Here is a 22,480-nt window from a genome sequence, read left to right as displayed (position 1 = left end):
CACTCCTCAATAGCTTTATGCCTTTTTAAATAAAGTTGACGAAGACTCTTATTAGAGATAACACCTGTTTCAGCTGCTATTTTTATGAAAAATGCCAGAAATACCCCTGCCGACATCTCAAAATAACTACTAACAATATAAATATCGTTTCTTGTTCCCCACCTAATTTAAACAGTTCGAAAGGATGATTTGTTTCTTTGCGCCTATGTTGCCTTCCTTGTTTATTCGCAAATCCAAAGAATAGTCATTTTCTTGTGTTCTTAGCAGAACTTAAAAATCGGTTTTCTAAACTGATTTTACTTGTGTTGGTTCGCTGATTATCTCTCTTTCTTGGTTTCTACACAAACTTATTCATTTGTATCATCCTCTTATTTCCTAACATATTTATATGCTTCCCTTAAATCAATAGGTTTAAGGTTCTGTTCCATTTTTTATCATTTTCTAATTTTCTTTCATCTCTTCTGCATATTTTATTTACCCTTCGTTGTGTTTTTTTAAAAGTTGCTTCCTTGTATGACCCATTTTCCATTGTATCATTCTGCTATGGTTTTTTTTTGTTTATGTTATTTTTGCTGTTGCTTTTAATATTTTCGTATCTAATATAGAGTCTCTTTAACACCAATTTTCATGTTATTCCTTACAACCAATCCTCTATTAAGAAATCCTGCAGAGCTGTCTTCTCTCATCCTCTTTACTAATCACGTTAACCATTTTTTTATCTTCTCATTTATGTTGCTGTTCATTTTCATTTCGATTCATTTTGGTACCAATATTAACAGTTTATTATTTTTGTAGCTCTTGAACGTTTAGAAAAAGCACTTAACACTGAACGAGAAATGAATTACGTCAAACTGATAAACGGAGACGACGTTATCGTAGCCATTCCAACTGAAATGGGTCTACCTTTCGTATTCAACTATGATGCACCAATGTTCTTTAGAGTAGCTGGTAAGATAAGAGCTGCTGCTCAGCCACAAATGTCACAAAATGGAAAGATCCAAACACCAGACTTGGTTAAAATCAAATCCGAACTCAGTGTTACTATTGGCAGAAAAGTTCAAGGTCATATTTCGTTTGTAACACCATTTGACCGTCAACAGTACTATTCAGGATTTGATAAAATTATGCAGGTGCATGTACCCGTCAGTGGAACTTTTGAACTTAATCTAAAAGAAAACGAGATGAAACTCAACATCGAACCTAAAGAAATCCACAGGAATGCTCCTTTGTTCCACTACAGTACCTGGCCTTACACGTCCAGAAGAAACATTATGGATTTCAGAACATTAATTGCTCAAAAGCATAGTCAATATATCAAACCAAACAATCTCCGTGTCGTTGATACTGTTGTTGGCAAGAAAGAACCTGGTTTAGCCTTCCACGTTCAAATGGCACACGACAAAAATACTCTTAAAATGTCTGATATGCAATTCTTCTACAATAGGGGCATGGCAGGAGTTTTAGATGGTTTAAGAAACCTGTGGAATGACGCTGACATACAATATAGTCAATTCAATATTACATACTTACCTGAGCAATCGTCCGTAAACAAAATCCAAGTTCAGTTAGGATATGATGAAAGTTACAGTAAAAAAGGCGAAAACCAACCTCTTAGTTGGCAGCAAATAGCTCAAGCTTCCAAGTCATCTGAAAGAAGAGAACATTTGTTAAAGGGAGCCGCTTCTGAGATTAAGAACGTTCAAGCTCAAGTAGTTGATGCTTCAGTTACATTCCAAGGTGCAAAACAAGTCAAATACGTTGTTTCTGGGGCCATCGCAAGCAGCAACGTCGATCCAAAATCTCGCGTATATGCCTACTATAGATACGACAATGAAAATGGAAAACCAACTGAAGTAAAATTAGAAGCAGTTAATAAAGTTGGAAACACAAATTCCTTGAATCTGCAAGATGCTTTTAAAATTGAACCTAGAGCGCAATCCGAAGTAGACGTGACATTCCATTCAGTAAATGACAAAAGCGGTTACATTAAAGCAGACCTTAGAGCATCTAGAAGCGACAAACGTAAGGAATATTTGAAAGAACAGCCAATGTACGAACAGTGTCAACGCGACATGAGAGTAGGAAACAACCAGTCACCAGCTTGTGTCAACATGACTACCGAAGCTCATTTCTTAGACAAAATTGACATGGATCTGAAATATGACAATGTGGATCCTACCGTTCAAGATGCTATTGAGATTTTGTTCGATCATTACAAATTCAAATATTACCCAAGTATTGAAATCAACCGTAAACAATCCCAACCTAAGGGCCACATCAAGGTACAAGCTCGCGTAAACGAAGATTTAGAATCAGCCAACATTTCTGTCGCCACTCGCAGAGAAGAAACTACTTTTAGAGACATTGAACTCAGTGAGTACGCTAAGGTGTTAATACCTCACCCATCATACTCACTTTCAAGACGCGCAATGGCCAAAGTTTTGGAAATTGATACCATTACTCGTAAGTATAAACCTTTAAATTATTATTTTAACTATTCAGTACATCATTGTGAGAATTAATGTAAACACATCGTTGATTTACAAGAAACTTTCACGATAAGACAACAGCCTCTCTGGTAAAAACGCTCCATATTATTTCTGATTAGAAAACGTTAAAAAAAGTCTAAAAAGCATTTCAGTCCAATAAAAATATAACTTTTAATAAAAAATGTGACATTTTACGTTAAATGCAACGTGGAACGTGAAAATTGACAGGAAGTGCGATGTCACTTTCTAACATACATATCCCATGCATCACGAGAAAATGAACAGAATAAACCTTAATATTCATGACGTATAAGAAATAACATTCCAATGTAAGCCGTTCATTCGTAGTCGATTTACTGAGGCTAATATATGTATATATAATTATGATGGAATGAATCTGATATAGCTATATGTATAGAATACATTTACATTATTTCTTCAAATCGTTTAAAGCTCGATGTTTTAAATATTAATGACAAAATTTGTATTATTTTAGCTGTGTGTGTTATCGACCAAACACAAATTACCACCTTCAGCAACTGGACTTACGCGGCATCCATCTCAAAACAATGGACCTTGGTTGCACAGTTACTTCCTCGTCGGTCTAACGAACGTCAAGTTTTCTCCGTGGAAAAACAGTTAAAATCACAGACCCACAACTTGGTAGTTTTGGTTCGTGATTCCAAAGAATCATCAAAGGGCAAAGATGTCAAAATACTTCTGAGCAACCCCGAAACTAACTTCGAAATAGTTGAAATTACTTTGAAACCTGATGAACAACAGCAAACACAAGCTAAGGGACGTGTAACTATCAATGGAAAACAAGTAGAAATCAGTGTAGGTGAAAGTCAAGACGTTAGCAATGGTCTTATTCAAGTATTTGCCCTTCTTAATGGAGAAGTCAAGGTTAAAATACAAAACAGTTTCGACTTGATTTATGATGGAGATCGCGTGAAACTTGAAGCCACCACTGACATGCTTAGAGGTGCCACAAGAGGTATCTGCGGTCAATTTAATGACCAACAAAACGAGGATTCCTTAACACCCGAAAACTGTTATTCCAGCAACCCCAAAAAGTTCGTACAAAGCTACGAAATTGAAGGGCAAGCAGGCCAACAAGTGAGACAAAAATTCTCCAAAAAATCTGATGAATGTGTACATAGAAATATGCCACTCCACATTAATGTTATTAGACAAGAAGATACCAAAGACTGGAAAGATGCAGAAGAATCAACAGAAAACGAATGCACACAACATCAAACCCGATATGTAGAACAAGATGGAGAAATTTGCTTCACTACCAAAGTTGTACCCACTTGCAAGAACCGCTGCCAAGCTCAAGGTTACATCACCAAGAAGGTTCCTGCCCATTGTATAAAAAACACCGTTGTAGCTAAATTATGGAAAAAACAAATCGATAATGGAGGAAGCCCTGACTTCAGTCACAAACAAGAAGACAAGAAAGTTCAATTGGAAATTCCCCAATCTTGTTCTGCATAAAACTATGTATTTAGCTAACATATGTAACAAATATGTAAAATATAACAAATAAACTTGCAATTGATAACAATTTTTTTATTTCAAAACTCTATTCTGAAGTTAGAACTTACAAACAACCTTTCTCTAGTTCCAAGAAAGAGTTAAAAGACCAATTAGTTCAAAATATTATCTGTCTTCATTAGGGATTCCATTAATCTTATACCTCGGGGTGTTGACTACAGGCTGTATAGCTCGTACGGCATTCCATAGCATTGGGCATGAGTCCTTTCACAATGTAAAAACTTCTAATCCCCAGCTCCATGGGCAGATAATGTATGATGAATTAGAAACTGTATACCAGACAAGCCCAAAGAACCATGTCAAAATAATTACGGGGACTCCAATGCGTAAATAAAAAAAAGCCACACTTTAGGCCAACCACAGGTTAGGTTAAGTTAGGTTAGGGCATAGGGCATAGGGCAACTATAGGCAAACACAATATCCATGAAATATCTAATGATAATGGAATTAAGTTAATAAGACTAGCCACTTCTCTTAATGTAGTCATTGTAAATATTTGCATTCGACGCAAAAAGAATAGTAAGTGAATATGGTAGATCATATTATTATTGACTCCAGACATCAAACAAATGTGTTATATTAAAGGTGTATTCGATAAAAATTATACTATACTATTTGTCTATTCTTTCATTATAGGTGTGCTATTCTGCATTTCAGAGATTATGTCGTTTTCCTTTTCTCAATGACCAATTCATATTTATAAAGAATAGTATTAAATGTAAAGGGGAAACCCCAAAAAAGGAATAGAAAGGAAACTCGCAGAGCTGTTGAGTATCCTCGGAACAAGGGAGAGATAGAGACAGATCTCAAGAAATTGGTAGGGCAAATTAAGTCCCTTAAGAACAACACCAAAGATCTAAAAAACCAAGGAGATTAAGAAAAGACAAAATAGAGCAATAAGAAAATAACATCGGAAGGTGGTTAGGTGCAGGACACCAAAAAAAAGTCTTTTGATTAGTGTATTTCAGAAACAAAGACCTTAGAGTGCGTAGCAGTCAGGAGTGAAAATTATATACTCATAAGTATCTCCAAACATTACGTTTAGAGAATACAAAGTGATAGTAGATCAGATAATGAACCCCACCATAAGAGAAAAACCAATTATGATCGCCGGGCACATAAATGTAAAGTAGAGACAATGGGGCTCTCCCATAAATGATGAGAAGGGAGAGCCATGAAACGAATGGATAGCCCAGGCAGGCCTCCAAGTACCTTCATAAAAGGGGCCAGCCAAACATACATCGATATAACTTTCGCAAGTGAAGGGCTATCCAAGAGCATTAAAAATTGGAATGTCCTCGACAAGCCAATAAAACAATAAATAAAGAAAGAAAAGATGGCAGAGCTCAACAAACCTCGTCCAGGACGAAAACTACTCTGTTCTATTGAAGTTCACAAAGCAAATAGGGCTCTGCCTTAAATGATGAAAAGAGAAAGCTATGAAACGAATCGGTAGCCCAGGCTGGCCTCCAAGTACTCGATATCAACAAACCAACCTTTATAAGAGGGGCCAGCCAAATACATATCGACATAACTTTCGCAAGTGAAGGGCTATTCAAACTCATCAAACTTTATTTTCTTTGTCCTCGGTAAGCCAATAAAACAATAAAGAAAGAAAAAACCTGATCCTGGACGAAAACTTTGAAGTTCACAGCTATTTTTTTCTATCCTTGCATTAATGATTTTTCCATACAACTTACCCACAGAAGCTGAAACCGCTTATTCCTCTATAACTGTTGGGGTCTGGTTTCTCATTTTATCTATGGAGCTTAAGTAGTCCCTTTTCCGTTCATTCGGTATTTTTCCATCAAATAAGCATTATTTGTTTTAATTCTTGTATTAAGGTCAAAGGGGTGTGTTTTACCAATCGTGTAGGCATGTCTCCAGAGCCAGGTGCTCTGTTATCTTTCATCCTGTTTAGCTTATTTCTTGTTCAGATATATAGATATCAGATATCTTTTTTCTTGTAATAACTAGTTGTAATAGTTTTATTCATCTCTTCATGAGGACACTTCTGTTGTCATTCTTGTTTGGATACAGTTCTCTCTGTCGCTTGCTGAAAATTCCTTTATAACTACTTGGTCTCATAGAAATATAACCATGATACAAGTATCACAGATACCTGTATTATCGTTTGTACCCGTTTTATTATCTAGATTCTAATGAAATCGAATTTTTATTAGTTTTTAAGCAGTTTGATTTATAAGCAATTATTATTTCACGTGGTTGTATGAAGAATAAATGTAAGGTAGAGAATGCTACTATAGGCAACCAATATTTCACTTAATTGTAATAGTACTTGCATAAACTTGTAAAGTTTAATTCGGATGTGAAAAAGGAAAAGTTATACAGTAAAGTAATAATACAAATTAATTTATCAGATATTGTTTAATTTATCGTTATCTAATATTAATAAATATACATCCCTGGCTAACCTATCAATCCAACTGTTTTTGAATAAAGCATGTGCTCGTTTACATTTCTCTACCAATAATAATATACTTATTGTATTTTAAACTTCAAAGGAATGACCAACTTTTTCCCGCGCAGAAACACGCCAAATTTACCACACCATGGGAGTAGTATTAATTTAGGTTGTCGGTAAGACCAGTGTTACTCTATGTAAGACCTTCAATAAAATTAAATTTAGTACCAGGAGAGCAGAAATGGTAAAGGGTGAGTTAATAGACGAACCTGCTTGAAGGAATCATCTAAAAATCCACAATTTTAAAAATTTAGTATCAGGATAGCAGAAGTCGCAAAGGGTTAGAGCCTGTTTGAATATACCATATAAAAATCCACAATTATTAAAATTTAGTACCAGGAGAGCAGAAATGGTAAAGGGTGAGTTAATAGACGAACCTGATTGAAGGAAATCATCTAAAAATCTACAATTTAAAAGATTAGTATCAGGAGAGCAGAAGTCGCAAAAGGTTAAACCATAGACGAACCTGCTTGAAGGAAATCATCTAAAAATCAACAATTTTAAAAATCTAGTACCAGGAGAGCAGAAATGGTAAAGGGTGAGTTAATAGACGAACCTGCTTGAAGGAATCATCTAAAAATCCACAATTTTTAAAATTTAGTACCAGGAGAGCAGAAATGGTAAAGGGTGAGTTAATAGACGAACCTGCTTGGAGTCATCTAAAAATCCACAATTTTTAAAATTTAGTATCAGGATAGCAGAAATGGCAAAAAGTTAGTCCATAGATCGACCTTCTTAGACGAAATCTTTTAAAAATCAACAAGTTTTAAAATTTAGTATCAGGAGAGCAGAAGTCGCAAAAGGTTAAAACCATAGATGAACCTGTTTGAAGTAAATCATCTAAAAATCCACAATTTTAAAAATTTAGTACCGAGTGCAGAAATGGCAAAGCGTGAGTTAATAGACGAACCTACTTAAAGGAATCATCTAAAAATCCACAATTTTTAAAATTTAGTACCAGGAGAGCAGAAATGGTAAAGGGTGAGTTAATAGACGAACCTCCTTGGAGTCATCTAAAAATCCACAATTTTTAAAATTTAGTATCAGGATAGCAGAAATGGCAAAAAGTTAGTCCATAGATCGACCTTCTTAGACGAAATCTTTTAAAAATCAACAAGTTTTAAAAGTTAGTATCAGGAGAGCAGAAGTCGCAAAAGGTTAAACCATAGACGAACCTGCTTGAAGGAATCATCTAAAAATCCACAATTTTTAAAATTTAGTACCAGGAGAGCAGAAATGGTAAAGGGTGAGTTAATAGACGAACCTACTTGAAGGAATCATCTAAAAATCCACAATTTTTAAAATTTAGTACCAGAAGAGCAGAAATGGTAAAGGGTGAGCTAATAGACGAACCTGCTTGAAGGAAATCTTCTAAAAATCCACAATTTTTAAAATTTAGTACCAGGAGAGCAGAAATGGTAAAGGGTGAGTTAATAGACGAACCTGCTTGAAGGAATCATCTAAAAACCCACATTTTAAAATTTAGTACCAGGAGAGCAGAAATGGTAAAGGGTGAGTTAATAGAGGAACCTGCTTGAAGGAATCATCTAAAAATCCACAATTTTTAAAATTTAGTACCAGGAGAGCAGAAATGGTAAAGGGTGAGTTAATAGACGAACCTGCTTGGAATCATCTAAAAATCCACAATTTTTAAAATTTAGTATCAGGATAGCAGAAATGGCAAAAAGTTAGTCCATAGATCGACCTTCTTAGACGAAATCTTTTAAAAATCAACAAGTTTTAAAATTTAGTATCAGGAGAGCAGAAGTCGCAAAAGGTTAAACCATAGATGAACCTGTTTGAAGTAAATCATCTAAAAATCCACAATTTTAAAAATTTAGTACCGAGTGCAGAAATGGCAAAGCGTGAGTTAATAGACGAACCTACTTGAAGGAATCATCTAAAAATCCACAATTTTTAAAATTTAGTACCAGGAGAGCAGAAATGGTAAAGGGTGAGTTAATAGATGAACCTGCTTGAAGGAATCATCTAAAAATACATAATTTTTAAAATTCAGTATCACGATAGCAGAAATGGCAAAGGGTTAGTCCATAGATCGACCTTCTTAGACAAATCAACAAGTTTTAAAATTTGTATCAGGAGGGCAAAAGTCGCAAAAGGTTAAACCATAGATGAACCTGTTTGAAGGAAATCATCTAAATATCCACAATTTTAAAAATTTAGTACCAGGAGTGCAGAAATGGTAAAGGGTGAGTTAATAGACGAACCTGCTTGAAGGAATCATCTAAAAATCCACAATTTTTAAAATTTAGTACCAGGAGAGCAGAAATGGTAAAGGTTGAGTTAATAGATGAACCTGCTTGAAAGAAATCATCTAAAAATCTACAATTTAAAAGATTAGTATCAGGAGAGCAGAAGTCGCAAAAGGTTAAACCATAGATGAACCTGTTTGAAGTAAATCATCTAAAAATCCACAATTTTAAAAATTTAGTACCGAGTGCAGAAATGGCAAAGCGTGAGTTAATAGACGAACCTACTTGAAGGAATCATCTAAAAATCCACAATTTTTAAAATTTAGTACCAGGAGAGCAGAAATGGTAAAGGGTGAGTTAATAGATGAACCTGCTTGAAGGAATCATCTAAAAATACATAATTTTTAAAATTCAGTATCACGATAGCAGAAATGGCAAAGGGTTAAGTCCATAGATTGACCTTCTTAGACGAAATCTTTTAAAAAATCAATGTTTTAAAATTTAGCATCAGGAGAGCAGAAATGGCAAAGAGTTAGTCCATAGATCGACCTTCTTAGACGAAATCTTTTAAAAATCAACAAGTTTTAAAATTTGTATCAGGAGGGCAAAAGTCGCAAAAGGTTAAACCATAGATGAACCTGTTTGAAGGAAATCATCTAAATATCCACAATTTTAAAAATTTAGTACCAGGAGTGCAGAAATGGTAAAGGGTGAGTTAATAGACGAACCTGCTTGAAGGAATCATCTAAAAATCCACAATTTTTAAAATTTAGTACCAGGAGAGCAGAAATGGTAAAGGGTGAGTTAATAGATGAACCTGCTTGAAGGAATCATCTAAAAATACATAATTTTTAAAATTCAGTATCAGGATAGCAGAAATGGCAAAGGGTTAGTCCATAGATTGACCTTCTTAGACGAAATCTTTTAAAAAATCAATGTTTTAAAATTTAGCATCAGGAGAGCAGAAATGGCAAAGAGTTAGTCCATAGATCGACCTTCTTAGACGAAATCTTTTAAAAATCAACAAGTTTTAAAATTTGTATCAGGAGGGCAAAAGTCGCAAAAGGTTAAACCATAGATGAACCTGTTTGAAGGAAATCATCTAAATATCCACAATTTTAAAAATTTAGTACCAGGAGTACATAAATGGTAAAGGGTGAGTTAATAGACGAACCTGCTTAAAGGAATCATCTAAAAATCCACAATTTTTAAAATTTAGTACCAGGAGAGCAGAAATGGTAAAGGGTGAGTTAATAGATGAACCTGCTTGAAGGAATCATCTAAAAATACATAATTTTTAAAATTCAGTATCAGGATAGCAGAAATGGCAAAGGGTTAGTCCATAGATTGACCTTCTTAGACGAAATCTTTTAAAAAATCAATGTTTTAAAATTTAGCATCAGGTGAGCAGAAATGGCAAAGGGTTAGTCCATAGATTGACCTTAGACGAAATCTTTTAAAAATCAATGTTTTAAAATTTAGCATCAGGAGAGCAGAAGTCGCAAAGGGTTAACCCAAGATGAACCTGTTTGACAGAAATCATTTAAAAATCCACTATTTTAAAAATTTAGTACCAGGAGAGCAGAAATGATAAAGAGTGAATTAATAGACGAACCTGTTTGAAGAAAATCATCTAAAAGTCCACATCTCTTGAACAAAAGTCCAAGGGTACGATTATTATAGATTTTGCAGGCCGAATTTGGAATTGATTTTAAATTATTTTTGGGATATCTTAGGAAATAATACCATTGATTTATGAGACATATTTATTGGGAACAATATTGTTTTACAAATTATTAATTTATATTATTTACAATACTTTTCATCTAAAATTAGCTGTCTAGCTTGTAGTCACGGCAGGATGTTTCTGGTATTTGATGACCGCTTCCTAGTTATCTGCAAATAATAAAAGAGCAATTAGAAAAGAACTTTATATACCTAATTACGACTATTTTTAGATAAAAATATATGCTCTGTCTTAAATTCTACTTATCAACTCTTCCCGAACAAATTAATGAAGAAACTCACTACTAATATTACTAGTAGATTTATAGCAACATATTGTATTAAAGAAAAAGCAGTTATATATACTCTTTGCAAAATTACTTTATGTTCATTAATACAAAAGTTATAACAATTAATGTTTAAAAGTCATTAAAAACTTGCGAATTAATTTTTTATAAAAGATTTAACCAAAATTAAGCTATAAACTAAAAATCTGGCTAGTGAAAGTTATAGAAAACTTATAGTTCTAAATGTTTCGATGTTAATTTATTGACCAAGATATGGAACTTTGCATAATGCATTCCAGAGCGCATTTCAATATCTCGTCAAAAAATTAACATAGAAACAATTACCAAAGCTTAAAATGTTCGTTTTGAATCGTTCTATCATTTCCATTAACCGAACTGCCAACGCTTATGACTCAATTTTGTCTAAAACAGAATTGCAACTTTCCAAGAAAACAATTAGTGAGGAATATGGTTTCCATTTAAAAAATGAAGGATAAAATATAATACTAACGTAATTTAAAGCAGTCTGATTCAGTCTTCAAATGGGACCATTATTGCCATCATTTGTTTCAGCTCCTTCTCTCAATGCCTCAGTAGTTTCTCTTGTAAGTTTTTGACTCCATGCCTTCTCTTCTAACTGTAAAAAATATAACTAGGTATAATATATGTATTTGTCCAAAGTATCAAAACATTAATTAATAAAATTACTATCTACTACTAAGCAGAGTGCATAAAGTATAAAATAATACACAAAAGTTAATGATACTGTAATCTAGGTAGCCACCATTTCACCTGTTCCTATTTGTAATTGTCTCATTCAAATTGCTCAATTTCTCCATACTGCAGTATATACAACCATCATTTCACTTTACTGTATTTGTAATTGCCTGACTTCAAGGTACCTTCTACTTCTATGTAGGTACATATTTAATTAAGTATTATTAGAAAAGAAAAACAAAATTAAAGAAAATATGGCAAACTACTAAAAGATAAACCAAAAAATTATTAAATTATTTGAATAGAATCAAGCTTTATAGATAAAAAAAATGAGAAATTACACTGCTGTACAAGACAGCAATCACACAAAAGTTAGAATATACAAATAAATGGACAGACTGACGAAAATTTGGGGCTGTTATGGAACTTTTTAAAAGAAATTATCATAAATACATCTAGATAAGTATGCAGGATAAGCAAGAAAACAATAAAGGATAACAAACAGCCTTTGGAATGAAGAAATAAAGCAGGAAATTAAAAAAAGTGTCATGTAATTAGGAATTTGAATAATGATTCGTATAATTTACATATAAACAGTTAAAACTTATGAAGATACTTACAAAAAAATAGATCGAATGATGTTTTAGAATAAAAAAAAAACATCTAAACAGAAATCAAAACTTATTTTATAGTCTTAAAACCACTACAAAAGGACGAAACACAAATGATAACTTTGGAATGGTGAAACAATTGTGAAAAGTAATAGCTTAAGTACCTAGTATCAGTAATACAGAGTAATGGGGAAATAGATGGTGATACATGCAATAGAATTAAGGTGGAATGAAGTGGTGATACAGAAAAAGTCCCGTGAAAATGAAGGGAAAATTCTATAAAACTATTGGCAGTTAAAAAGAAAAAGAAACAACAAATGCATGTGGTAAAAATAAAATAGCTTGTAGATGAATGAGTGGAGTTACAAAGAAGAATAAGGGTGGCTCCAATTAATGCCGCAATAGGAAAGCATAGGTTCAGAATGTTCAGATATATTAAATGTTAAGACATTAATTACCCAATAAAAGGAATTGCTGATTTGGATGTTTCTACGAAGAGTAGAAGAGGAAGACCAGAGTGCCGGAGTGACACTATATGAGATAAAGAACACACTTTTTCAAACCATGAATTGGAAGAATTTACTTAAAAAGCAGCAAACATTTACCAAAGGCCACTGGCGTATACACAAAGTAGTACTCATTTAAAAATCGTCACAATATAGCTTGTTGTAATTTTCAGGAATATTTATCAGGTAATAAGTGATTGTGTTTGTCTAAATTGTAAACTATCTGTACTGTATTGCATATGAAAATTAATACAGGAAAAAACAGTAATCAAACAAATGTTTTTAGTATGATTTCTAAAGAAATGAGTTTCAAATTTTTTTAGGTATGATAGACATTGTGTCCCAAAAAATTTTATACAAATGAAGGAAATATTCATCTTACATTTCACAAATAAAAGTATTCTTGATAAAACGCTCTGCATGACATGGATCCATAATCAGGTCAAAAATTTTAAATAGAATAGGAGGAAAACAAAAATAATGACTTGATTAAAATATAACATTTACCAAATAATAGATGGTAATGTCATTACAATACAATTAAGAGACTCATTTTAACAGATCCTACTTTGAAAACTTCATTACTGATAAGTATTTAACCTTTTAAAATAAATTTTTAAATAAGGCAATAATTATATGATTCTTACTATCATTTTAATATTTTAAATTATTTTTAATATAAACAGAAACAGGAGCGACAAAATTATCTTCTTTAATTCATATCATGGGTGGGTGGTTTATAATCAATGGTAGTAGATATTATTAAATAAGATTTTTTACCCATGCGGGATTAGAGATACTCGCTATCTAATTCTTCAACACCAGAAAAATACCATTCAGAATAACTGTCTCTTAAAATGTTGACAACTTTTTTTATTATTTTCTATTGTTATATTCTTGCTCACATTTTTTTCATCGACTTGGCCACTCAGTAGAAGAGAAAGTGGCAAAGAATTGTTCACATAACTAACATAACATTATTTATATTGAAATTACCATTTTGGTAATTTTTATTCTACATTTGATGCTGTTTAATGAATCAAATATTAATATCTATAAATCTAAATCTATGCACTAACCTCTTATCTATGCATCTATGATTGACATACATACATAAATATTCATATTCATAACAATAACAAGTAACAATCATTACGAACGTTTGGAATCAGCAAAACATGCTACCCACTTGTCCTATGTCAGTTGCACTACTGTTTAGCAGTGTCAATGTCAATAGAACGTTTGGGATGAAGGTAGCTACAAAGAACGTCCACAGAACAGCTTGACTTGTAGCGCCACCGCCATTACGAACGCTTGGAATCAGCAAAACATACTACCCACTTGTCCTACGTCAGTTGCACTACTGTTTAGCAGTGTCAATAGAACGTTTGGGATGAAGGTAGCTACAAAGAACATCAATAGCGTGACTTGTAGCGCCACCACTATTACGAACGCTCGGAATCAGCAAAACATGTTTCCTACTTGTTCCATGTCACTTGCACTACTATTTGGCTTGTGTCTCGTTGCGATGGTCTATCTAGAGGTTCAACTCCAAATGATATTAAGACAGAATTGAAGCCGGCTGGAAAGCATTTTTTTGTGGACAAAAATAAGGGGGCAAGAATGTGAAAATTACACTGCATATAAGAAAATTTTAAAGAACTTGTTTATGTTAGCTTTATTTATTTTATTTATAATATTTATATATTTATTAATGATTTTTGTCATGGACTAATGAAGTTTGGAACTTTGGAACTTGCTTCATCATATTAAACTTATAAGCAACCAAAACGATTATTTTATGTCAAAACAATTACAAAATAGATACCTATCCCACAAAAGTTAGAAAATACAAATAAATTGACAGATTAAAGAAAATTTGAAGCTGTTATTGAACTTTTTAAAAGAAATTATCATAAATATAACTAGATAAGTATGCAGGATAATCAAGAAAACAATAAAGAGAAACAAACAGCTTTTGAAATGCAGAAATAAAGCAGTGAATTAAAAAACGTAGCATGGAATTAGGAATTTGAATAATAATTCATATAATTTACATATAAACAGTTGAAACTTATGAAGATACAAAAAATAGATGGAGTGAGTTTTAGAAAAAAAAAAGATTAAAAAACATATGAAGAGAAATTAGAAATTATTTTATAGTCTTAACATCACTACAAAAAGAAAAAACACAAATGATAACTTTGGATAATGAAATGATTGTAAAAAGTATTCTGTTCTAGTATAAACGTATGCAATTGCTTCATTATACCTTACAAATATAAATGTAAAAATTGAAAATACTATATTTTATAATATATTATCTTATCTGATAGATATGCTTTTGCATTTTTCCTGGTAAATATATGTGTGAAAAAATTTCATTTACACTTAACAAATTAAATACAAAATATTGTACTAACCTGTAAAGTAAGTTGAAATTAACCATTAAATGTTATTCCTATCATTATTAGAACATTATCGCTGTCACTATTGTTTCCATTGAATTTTCCCTCAAGAGCCACAGCAGTTGTTGATTCATGAGACTTTCTTCCATAACTGCAAAAAATATTGTATAATGTATTAATTTTATAGTAAATTATACATTTGAACACCAAAAAACATCTAACTTTGATTAATGCCAAAATTAAAATGGGAAATGAGTGCAGATCCCTACTGGGTGAATTTTAAGCAGAACAAGAATTTGTTAGCTCATGAAATGTAAGTTCTTATTTGTCAAATTCTAAATTAAATATTTTAACAGGAAATAACTACAAAATGAAGCACTTTCTGCGGCAAACTCATCAAAACTTTTTTAAAGTTTTTAAAATAGCTTTATTTTTGTTCCTTAAAAAGATTCTAGCTTCAAAACTAAGTGAGTTAAACTCAAAATAAAGTTAGTCCCTTTTTTGGTAAAAACTGGGGAAAATCACCACCTAATTTTCACCTCAAATGAAATTAAACATTACTGCTTCACAATTTAATTGATTTGTGAATTGTTTATATAATCAGTCTAGGGAATTTTAAGTATTCTCTTGAACACTCATATTTCGAAAGCCTCAAAGGGATTTATGAAGTCAAATTTTATTGTATAAGTCTCCACAACATAGCACTGAGTAAATGTAGCATTTCACAAAACGATACTGTACTACTATATAGTCTAAAAAGATCAGTCAAAATATACCCAGGAACCTTACATCAAGTCACATCATAATCCACTTATTGGTAAAATGAAACTCATGTTAAAAAAAATTGAGCCAGTGTAAACAATAAAAATATGATATGATGCAACAGAAGGATGAACACATAAAACAACATTTACAAGAGAACTTGCATACTGTTATTCAAGCAAATGACACCAAACAAAAACATAATCTTAACAATGGTGAAATTTCAGGATACCATTTGAAAGTCAATAAAAGACAAATATCTATTAGTGACACTCTATAGGACATTAAGAACACACTTTTTCAAACCATGAATTGGAAGAATTTACTTAAAAAGCAGCAAATGTTTACCAAAGTCCACTGGCTTATACACAAAGTGGTACCAATTTGAAAATTGTCATAATAAAGCTTGTTGTAATTTTCAGGAATATTTATCAGGTAATAAGTGATTGTGTTTGTCTAAATTGTAAACTATCTGTACTGTATTGCATATGAAAATTAATGCAGGAAAAAATAGTAATCAAACAAATGTTTACAATAAGGGCGTGATCACAGTAATATTGGGTATTTTTAGTATGATATCTAAAGAAATGGGTTTCAAATTTTTGTTTGGGTATGATAGACATTGTGTCCCAAAAAATTTTATACAAATGAAGAAAAAATTCATCTTACATTTCACAAATAAAAGTATTCTTGATAAAACACTTTGCATGACATGGATCCATAATCAGGTCAAAAATTTTAAATAGAATAGAAGGAAAACAAAAATAATGACTTGATTAAAATATAACATTTACCAAATAATAGATGGTAATGTCATTACAATACAATTAAGAGACTTTCATTTTAACAGATCCTACTTTGAAAACTTCATTACTGATAAGTATTTAACCTTTAAAATAAATTTTTAAATAAGGCAATAATTATGATTCTATCATTTTAATATTTTTAATATAAACAGAAACAGGAGAGACAAAATTATCTTCTTTAATTTAAAAAAAATACCATTCAAAATAACTGTCTCTTAAAATGTTGACAATTTTTTTCATTATTTTCTATTGTTATATTCTTGCTCACATTTTTTTCATGGACTTTGCCACTCAATAGAAGGGAAAGTAGCAAAGAATTGTTCACATAACTAGTTTACATTATTTATATTGAAATTACCATTTTGGTAATTTTTATTCTACAATTTAATGCTTATACTTTATTTAATGGATCAAATATTGACATCTATGAACTAACATTCATCAAAATATACTTCCCACTTGTCTTATGTCACTTGCACTACTGTCAGAGAACTACACGAAACACGAACAGTAAACAATTAAACAGTACGAACACTGTGTTCATAGTTCTCTGCTACTGTTTGTTTGGCAGTGTCAAGAGGACGTTGGGATGAAGCATCTGAAGGTAGCTACAAAGAACGTCCATAGAACAGCGTTACTTGTAGCGCCACCGCCATTACGAACGCTTGGAATCAACAAAACGTACTTCCCACTTCTCCCATGTCACTTGCACTACTGTTTGGCTAGTGTCACGTTGCGATGAAGGTCTATCTAGAAGTGCAACTCCGAAATGAAGCAGACTGGAAGGCACTCTTTTCGGTGTAAAAAAATAAGGGGGCAAGAATGTGAAAATTACACTTGACTGCATATAAGAAAATTTTAAATAACTCGTTTATATTAGCTTTATTTATGATTTTTGTAATGGAATAATGAAGTTTGGAACTTACTTCATCATATTAAACTTATAAGCAACCAAAAGGATTATTTTATGTCAAAACAATAATTACAAAAAAAGATACCTATCCCGCCTTATATTACACTTTAGTGAGTGAAAGTTTTTATTTAACTAATTACTGCTTATGTACTTTTGTGCATAATTAAACTAAAAAGCAATATCTAGTACATCAAATCACATTTAGAGGGTGATAGGATGTCATTTCAATTTATTATATTGAAGATGGTAGGTAGAGTCTAAATTAATAGGCTTTAATACTCACCAAAATACATTTTCTGTCTTGAAATTTCTTGTAGTACAACCTAATCGAACTATTTTTATACAATAATTATTCTAAAGCACAAACCCAAAAATTAACCAATATTATACTACAAAGCTATGTCTTATCTAATTATGATTTCAAAATATACTCGTTTAAGTTAAAAACGATCATTTTTCCACCAGGAGATTCACCAGACGTGACAATCATTGCCAATCTATACCGATATCAGAAACCAATATAACGAATAGACCAACAAAAATCGAAAGAAATACCTATACATCGTGGAGTAAGACAAGGATGTGTGCTTTCCCCTTTACTTTTTAATATGTATTCAGAAGAATTGTTTAAAGAGGTATTAGAAGACGTAGATGAAGGCATATTTATTAACGGAGCACTTCTGAATAATCTTAGATACGCAGATAACACAATACTCCTTGCGGACAGCAGAGAAGGACTACAGATCTTGGTTGATCGCATTACCCACTACTGCGAAAGATATGGAATGGCACTGAATACAAATAAAACAAAAATCATGGTGGTAAACAAGAACAATATTGAGGAAGACAGTGTTTATGCTAAAGGAAAACTTTTAGGCAGGGTGCACAGATATCAGTACTTAGGTTGCGAACTACATGAAGAATGGGATAGAAGTACGGAAATAAAACGGCGTATTGAGATATTTTAATAAGATGAAAGCAATAGTGTGCAATGGAAAACTCAACATTGAAATTAGAACTAGAGTATTGAGATGCTACGTGTTCTGTGTCCTGTTGTATGGAGTTGGGGCCTGGACAATTACAGAGGCGACAGAGAAAAGACTCATTAACTTTGAAATGTGATGTTATCGAAGAATGTGGAAGATATCTTGGCCACAACACATAACAAATGCAGAAACGCTACGAACAATGAAAAAAGATAAAGAAATACTCAACACTATAAAGAAAAGAAAAATGAGCTACTTTGGTCACATACTAAGAAACGAGAAATACGAATTGATGTGGCTGGTCATACAAGGGAAGGTGGAAGGCAAAAGAGGACCGGGGAGAAGACGCACGTCCTGGTTGAAGAATCTAAGACAATGGAGTGGGAAAACGTCAATAGAACTTTTCAGAACGGCTGCAGATAGAGTCAAATGGGTCATGATAATCGCCAATGTCCTTAGGTATGGGGCACGTTAAGAAGAATTTAAACTGTATTTTTTGCATTGGAATTTCAAAGTATAATTTTTGTAAAATTCGTTATAATATTCTAATAAAGTATCAATAAGCTTTTTAAAATATATTTGTTAAATTTACATCCTAAAATACTAATGATTGATTGGTTGCCTAGCTAGTAGGAACTTGTCCTTTTTGAACTTAGCCTTAGACATTGATTTTCAACAAGGTCTTGTGTTGATTTATTGATGGCTTTTATTTTTCAAACCTATAAAAAACAGTAGTCGATTTTTAATAATAAATCTGCATGGGTGGATTATTTAGTGAACTACTCATTGGATTTTCTGCTGAACACTTAGTAAATTTTATAACCTAAAAACTAAATGATCTTTAAGAAAAACTTTCAATTTAGAGGAAAGAATAAAATGGTCAAACAAGTACTGCTTAAAAAATGTATTTGTGATTACTTGAAAACACAGTTATCCTTAAGTAATACTAAAGGTAATCTAAAGATAAATTTTCAAAAGTTCTATATAATTCCAGCTACAGCTGGAACACAAACACAACAGAAACTGGTAGAAAACAATGACATTAACAGATATATAATTTTATGACATCTAGCAGCCACATACATTTTACATTGACACTGATGTATATTGACATGGTTGGATATTCAATCATTATTTACTGGCACTGGTGTTTCACTTAAAGATAATCATATAAAAACCATTCTGAATTTAAATTTCGCAGGTATTGTTAGATCTGCTTGACACCGAAGCAATATTTTAAGATTACAAGAGTTGGGAAACTCTTGATGTACAGAACATTCGAGAAAACCACTAATGTGTGAATCTGGTTTGGAGAAATATTTTTTAACACAGTAAGTATAAAGAATTATTAAATCAGAATACCTCTGAGAATGATATACACAAATCTAATTCGTAGAAAACATTTTTGGAAGGTTTAATATGCATGACTGAGTTAAACTACAAGGCAATCGGTGGAATTTGTTTAAATTTCGGAACATAAAGTACTTGGCTCGCTTCAAAGGTATTACTTGAATGATAGGTAGATGTAATATCCAAAACAGGGCATAATTGATAACCTAGGAAACAGAAAACGACAAAATGTTCAGTTTCGAGACATATATTGCTTTCGAATAATCTAACAATTTTTTTGGATTGCTTTTGCATCATATATTAAGTTTAATTTAAGGAACAATGATTGAATTTCCATAATAAACCAAAATGTCTCCACGACTAACGTTAGTAATATAAATTAATAATATTCTAAGAGAAATAACAATAGATAAATACGAAAATTTAGTTTCTTCTAAGATATAAAATAAGGAGATTTAAAATAGTAATTCATTACCCACTACTACTAGATAGTAGAAAATCCCAGTCTCATTCACAAGGCAGCGTTCACAAGCTACTGATAAAACAAAAAGAATCCAAAAGGGGTGAAAGTTACTTTTGATTTATAACAGTATGATAGATCTGGCCCTTTATAATAACAAAAAATTAATTTTGATATCTTTCATTATAAGAGGTGCTTGAGAACACACAATGCATTTTGAATATTCAAATTTGTTATTATATTTCTTCATTGTAGTTTTCTGTACCAACTCTAGACTCTGTAACATTATTTATTGGAGTTTATATCAATATTTCCGTTGATTGCTTATGTTTTTGTCTTTATGATTTATGTTTTCTTGAACAGAGTATGAACTTCTACATTTGTGCGCCTATTCCATCCATATTGTGTTCTTATTCAACCCTAAAATCCGTGAGTTGTTCTTGTTGATGTATTTTTCACTGCAATGTTTGTCTTCTACATCACTTCTCATTCCCATAACTTCATTTAACATAGTTTCGTCTATTTTGTCTTAATTTCCCTTTTCTCTCCAATCATATTGGCTTCGTTATCACCTGTATATGTTCTAATTCGAAGCCGCAGTGCCAAATTATATTTTCTTTTATTCCTTCGACCTTTTTTAGATCCATTTATTCCTTTTGCTAACATAGTATTGTTTACATCTGAAATATGTGTGGACTTGACCTATCATACGACAGTGTTTCTAAAATGCTTTATCAAGAGGTTTATTAGACATTCCTGTTAAGTGCGTTAGAAGCATTGTTTGAAACTGTAACCAAACTTTTGAATTATAAACCTAAATTATAGTCAGATAAGTCAGTTAAACCAGATTCAAGAAACTTTTCTTCAAAAGGTTCTAATCTAGGTTTAAATTATCAAAGAATATATTAAAATTAAAATAATGTCACATTTGTGTATACAAAAGCTGAACAACCGCAAAATTGTACTTTCATACGGTTTTAAATGGCACTCATGAATACCTGTAATGCTGTATGTATTAATAAGACTTTGGTGAATTTCATCTATTGTGTAGCGAACTTGTTGTTCAACTCTGGTGTACACTGCCTTAACTTATGTACATTATTACATAGTGTACAAGATACCTATCAAACGTGTGAAAAAACCTTACCTATAATAAAAACTTTTGATCAATTTATAAAATAAAGCCATATAAAAAACTTAAACTTATTTCCTTTTTCTACCAGCTTGGAACACTGACAAGATTTGATTTCTTAACGTACTTTAATGGCGGGAACGAAAAATCCGTGTTTACTTAGCCAAAGACCCACGCCAGTTCCCAGCAGAAGAGAGATGAGATTAGTAAGGAAAAGGGTGCACAGGCCTTTACGGGAAAAGACGCTGCTATTGCCAACGCGGGCATATCGAATACTTAGAAGATCTCGCTTTGGTGGACGGAAACTCCAGTTCTTAGGCGGTAGTTGATCAGGGCGACTGCTCCAATTGTTAAAAAATTCAGAATCCGATTCCTGGAACAACAAAATCATTTAATTAATCAATTTTTAATAACGTACACTATGTTTGTTCAAAATATATACCTAACCAAACTTTACTTAGACAATGTTAAACCAAACATACAAATAAGCGATTCTATGCTCTCCTTAAATTAAGATGAGTCTATATTATCCTCTTCTATTCTTCCTTTTAATTTAAGTCCTGTTCATTCTTACATACTTAACCCGGCGTCACCCAGGTGGGGTCTAATGGTACCCCCAACACACTTAGAACTAGCATAATTATATGGTTAATACACGGATGTTTTATTGGTTGCCTATAGCTTCCTAAAACATGTTGCCGTTGGGTATTCTGAACAAATTTCAGTTGTAAGTTGATCGTCAAAGTGAGTACAGTGTTCTGCAATCCGATTAGACCCCACCTGGGTGACGAAGACACAATTTTAATTCGCAAGGTAACTAAGACAATTTTACTATTGGCACTTTGGCAGGAACTCGAAGATGATGAGTACGAAATTATGGACTCCGACGATGAAAACGCAATTGACCACATAAGTAATCAGTCTGATGGTGAACAAAATAAAGAAATTGAGGAACTAGAAGTATTGGCATCTGAAAATAAGCGAAAAGAAGATAAAAAATATCCTTATTATTTAGGTAGGGATTCCAAAACAAAATAGAGAAAACACCATAGTAATAAAGCAGTTAGAAC

General features: G+C 32.2%; 2 protein-coding genes and 1 long non-coding RNA gene across 8 annotated transcripts in view; 1 reads left to right on the top strand and 2 right to left on the bottom strand.

Annotated features, from left to right (window-relative positions):
• LOC140451685 (uncharacterized) overlaps positions 1-4,059 on the top strand; it is a 28,915-nt gene extending 24,856 nt beyond the window's left edge. The window contains exons 9-10 of the mRNA XM_072545529.1: positions 796-2,463; positions 2,986-4,059. Coding sequence (XP_072401630.1) covers positions 796-2,463; positions 2,986-3,989 — 2,672 coding nt within the window. The 3' untranslated portion in view covers positions 3,990-4,059. The remainder of the gene's footprint in view (positions 1-795; positions 2,464-2,985) is intronic.
• Positions 4,060-10,499: 6,440 nt separating this feature from the next.
• On the bottom strand, positions 10,500-17,156 carry LOC140452427 (uncharacterized). 5 transcript variants are annotated; one of them, XR_011952188.1, is made up of 4 exons: positions 17,006-17,156; positions 15,017-15,152; positions 11,271-11,396; positions 10,500-10,643 (listed from the first exon to the last, which is right to left on the bottom strand). It is a non-coding gene; the product is annotated as an uncharacterized lncRNA (long non-coding RNA). The 5 variants fall into 5 exon arrangements; XR_011952186.1 differs by having other exon boundaries at positions 16,766-17,055; XR_011952187.1 differs by having other exon boundaries at positions 16,838-17,055.
• A 2,201-nt stretch (positions 17,157-19,357) lies between these two features.
• The window catches only part of BNIP3 (BCL2 interacting protein 3), a 30,368-nt gene continuing 27,245 nt past the window's right edge, over positions 19,358-22,480 (bottom strand). For both annotated transcript variants that reach the window (XM_072546879.1, XM_072546880.1), the window contains exon 3: positions 19,358-21,783. In XM_072546879.1, coding sequence (XP_072402980.1) covers positions 21,529-21,783 — 255 coding nt within the window. In that variant the 3' untranslated portion in view covers positions 19,358-21,528. The remainder of the gene's footprint in view (positions 21,784-22,480) is intronic.

Source organism: Diabrotica undecimpunctata, chromosome 10 (genome assembly GCF_040954645.1).
Source record: "Diabrotica undecimpunctata isolate CICGRU chromosome 10, icDiaUnde3, whole genome shotgun sequence".
NCBI classification, from domain to species: Eukaryota; Metazoa; Arthropoda; class Insecta; order Coleoptera; family Chrysomelidae; genus Diabrotica; species Diabrotica undecimpunctata.
The sequence above is the reverse complement of the archived record's forward strand: the minus strand, read 5'-3'. Positions and strand labels throughout refer to the sequence as shown.